The sequence below is a fragment of the Solanum tuberosum genome, unplaced genomic scaffold (assembly GCF_000226075.1).
Source record: "Solanum tuberosum cultivar DM 1-3 516 R44 unplaced genomic scaffold, SolTub_3.0 scf00071, whole genome shotgun sequence".
Classification (NCBI taxonomy): Eukaryota; Viridiplantae; Streptophyta; class Magnoliopsida; order Solanales; family Solanaceae; genus Solanum; species Solanum tuberosum.
In genome coordinates this window covers 315,496-319,149 of record NW_006238997.1, presented here as the reverse complement: position 1 = coordinate 319,149, position 3,654 = coordinate 315,496, and the positions used below count along the sequence as shown (strand labels likewise).

General features: G+C 34.6%; 1 protein-coding gene across 1 annotated transcript; it reads right to left on the bottom strand.

The window, feature by feature from the left end:
- Positions 1-968: 968 nt before the first annotated feature.
- LOC102592891 (exocyst complex component EXO70A1-like) lies at positions 969-3,147 on the bottom strand. Its single transcript, XM_006345611.2, has one exon. The coding sequence runs from the start codon at positions 3,027-3,029 to the stop codon at positions 1,098-1,100; it is 1,932 nt and encodes a 643-aa protein (XP_006345673.1). The 5' UTR covers positions 3,030-3,147; the 3' UTR covers positions 969-1,097.
- Between the last annotated feature and the right edge of the window lie 507 nt (positions 3,148-3,654).

Sequence of the window (3,654 nt, the reverse complement as noted above, 5' to 3'; positions counted from 1 at the left end):
ATTTTCTTATAAAATTGAAATAAAGAGTTTGAATTTCCGAAAAAAATTGAAATAAAGAGAATAATTGTAATTTATTTTTTGGTTTTCCATCCGGTGTTAAAGCGCTCCCTAACAAAGGCGACTCTGTACCCAAGGAGGGCGAACTCGAGACCTCTTGGTTAAGGATAAAGAAGTACTTACCACTCCACCACAACCCTTGTTGATAATAACTGTCAAAATAACGGTGATGTTGAATGCCAAAACCTTTGCTTTTGCAGACATAAAATTAAGATATATGTCACTTACTAAGTGTATGGCTCATATTTTCTTCTTCCAAACAGCTCCCTGTCAAACTCAAAGTTTTTCTTACTATATATAAGCAGCTAAATAAATTCTCATTCTTTATTTATTTGTGACTCTAACCCCCATTTTAGTAGCCGAAGTAAAGGCTACCATGAGATCAAAGTTACTTGTCGTTCGTTCGCTCTCTGTTCAACAAAGGCTATCGATATTCTTTTACTTCTCAAATTTTAAATTTTATGATCCCTCGATTGTATCTCGTAATCAATCTCTCTGATAAATATCTTAATGATGATTCGATTTTCAGTACTTCTTTCTTCATTCGCACACTATGAAATTCAATGTGTAAACCAAAAATATTATCCTTAATTCTTCAAGAAAATCTTATAATACTCATTAAATTTAAATTCTAAATTTGAGAATATTATATAAATTCCATTATTAAAGGTTCATAGTATAAATTCAAGTTTAGTCTTAAATTTATTATATTTTAAATGAGTTTATATATACAATTTTGGTAATTTTTTACCCATAAATTAATATTCCACGTCAAATATATCAAATTTAAATAAACCCAATATGGTATTGGATCCACCCTCTCTGGTTTAAGGGTGGATATTAACCTATCAAAATTATACCAAGAAGCAAAAACTTTATTTTTTTAATGAAATATTCTTATATATCATCTGTTTTAAGCACACCAAAAATCCTTTCGTTCAAATGTATACACTTTTTAATATGAATCATATAAATCATACATATAAATTACACATGAGATAACAAAAGAAGAATAAACAATTACTCTATTATTTTTTTCTTCACTGCAATTGTGATGGTATTGTACGTGATGGGGATGACTCAACTGACGATGAACTTCCCGATTCAATCGGTCCGAAAAATAAATCGGACAAATAATGTGCTAAATCTTCCGGAGAATATTTGATCACATGACTCGAATGTCTCTCTTTTGCTATCGTATCTCTATGTATATTGTAAAACTCTCTATACACAGGAAGTATTTTCCTTGCAATCGACACTTTCAAATCATCTCGGAGCTTACTATTTGGTACGACGTAGAGAGATTGCTTCCGATGAGCTTGCTCGAATGATGAATTGAATCTCTTGAATATCTCTTTCACTTGTTGGGGAGAGATCGAGGAGTTTGGTTCTCGCGGGAGAGATTGGATGACGTGGCTCCATCCTAGCTGTTCATAATTGGAGGCAAACTTTTTGATTTTTCCCTCTTGTTTTGATATCCAATTTTCACCTAGCAAGTACTTGAGATTCGATGAACGGACTTTTACGACGATGTACCGGAGATTGTTGGCTAAGAAGAGGTACGCGAGGGAAACGTCTTTGTAGTGCTTTGCTTTGCCGTCGAGTTTGCAGAGAAGAATGAGAATCAACCAAGCAAATCGGAGTGAGATTACCGGTGCTGGAGACTCATCGGAATCAGCCATACCGAAATATGATTCAGGCAATGAACTTTTAGCCGGAGGAGGAGAGTCGCCAAGGATGTCAGAGAGTACGTAGCTGTAATCGGCAAGTAGAATGATGTAATTCATTGCGTCAATGGTGAGAGGATGGATTCCACCGCCGGCAACCGTCGTCTTTGACGATTCCTTTTGAAGAGCAGTATCAAATTCAGCCAAAGCCATCCTTATAGACTCGCCAAGCTTAACGAGAGACGTCATAGCTTGAGATCGGATAGCAGATTCTGAATCGAAGGAAAATGTAGTTTCAATCTCCGTCCAGTGTTCGACGATTGAAGTGTACATATCGAGCATACGGAACACTTTTTCCGGCGACTTCTTACTGTTTTTCGCCACAATTTCCGGGAAGCTAAACAGAATCATAGCTCCATCTTTTGAAATTTCAGTAAAACACGATTCTCTAATTGCATCACTGGAAGCAAAAACGTGATCGCAGAGAATCCTCTCACCGTCGAACAATGTTTTCATAGCTACATTCACTGCATTAAGCCAATCCTTAATCTTCAGATCCATAACTTCCCAATCCATTTTATGAACTTGCGAAGAACTCAATTTCTCAACACCGAGTCTATAAATCCCTTCATCGATAATCGATTTTCGTATAACTTTGTAAATCTGCAAGCACTCTTTCGTATATCCAGAAGAAATCATACACTCTGCAATCAATCTCAAATCCGCCATTACAATATTAGAAATATCCTCAACTTCAGAAATAGATTCACCAGCAATTGCAACACGATTATCAATATCATCATCCTCAATGTTGAACTCAGAGGTACTCGATCGAGTACTTATCGAAGTACGTGAAGACACAGTGGATATAGATTCAGGATCCAAAAGTGCTCTGTTAATTGATAGAATCTGATAAAACTCCTTCTGCAGTCGTTTCATCGCGATTTGCATCAATGATTGAGCACGAACAAGCTTATCGGATCTGGAATTCTCACTAGCATGAAAATGCATCGCCTTATGTAAATTATTCACATATTTGATGAAATCCTTAGCTTCTTTTCTGTTCTCATAGAACACAGAAGTCACCTTAGCGAAGGTAGTAGTATCAGGATCCCATTTCGTGATCATCTGCTCAGCCATCTCGATCGTCCGATCAATCACTGCTTCAGAAAAACTCGGCCTGGATGGCGAAAAGGCGAAACGGGAAGGAGAAGAGAATGGTGAAGTAGATGGAGAATTCATATCAGTTGCTGAACTGTGTTTTGGAGAAAACCAATTCAGAGTTTTCATTCCTTTTCTCGGCATGTTTTTGTCTTATGTTTTGAGAAATAATTGATAAATTTTGTTATCGCGATAGCGAAATAATCAAAAAAATTGGATATATAATTTATGGATGAATAAATGAAGAGTAAAGTAATATGATTGAAGTTTTTTTTTATGGGTTTTGATGGGTGTTAAATGGGGTATTTATAGAGCGCGCAAATTGCATTGGACTTTTAGGAGTCAAAAATAGATGCAAAATTGAGTATCAAAAAGTCTTTACTACTATTATTCACACGTTCCTTCAATAACAAGAAGTTTTGAATTATTCCAATTTTACACTATGGTTTTATGTTGCTTAAGAAACCAAAAGTGTGTAACAATGTTCGATTTGACACGTGGACCATGGTATATAAATCTACCCCAATGATTTTTATTATTATTAATTCCTCTGTCTTGATATATATAATACTGTTTGATTTGACATAAAATTTCAAAAAGAAATAATCTCTCGAAAATTGTGGTTTAAAATACTTATTTCATTAGGGTAAAATGAAAAATAACAAGTATAAATTAGGTCCAAATTATTGCCAATTATAAAAAAAAAAGATGATTTTTTTTAATTGATTAAAAAGAAAAATGTGTCACCAGACAAAAACAATATATTATA

Coding starts and splice junctions, on each gene's coding strand:
- LOC102592891 (XM_006345611.2), bottom strand. CDS start 3,029: ATGCCGAGAAAAGGAATGAAAACTCTGAATTGGTTTTCTCCAAAACAC.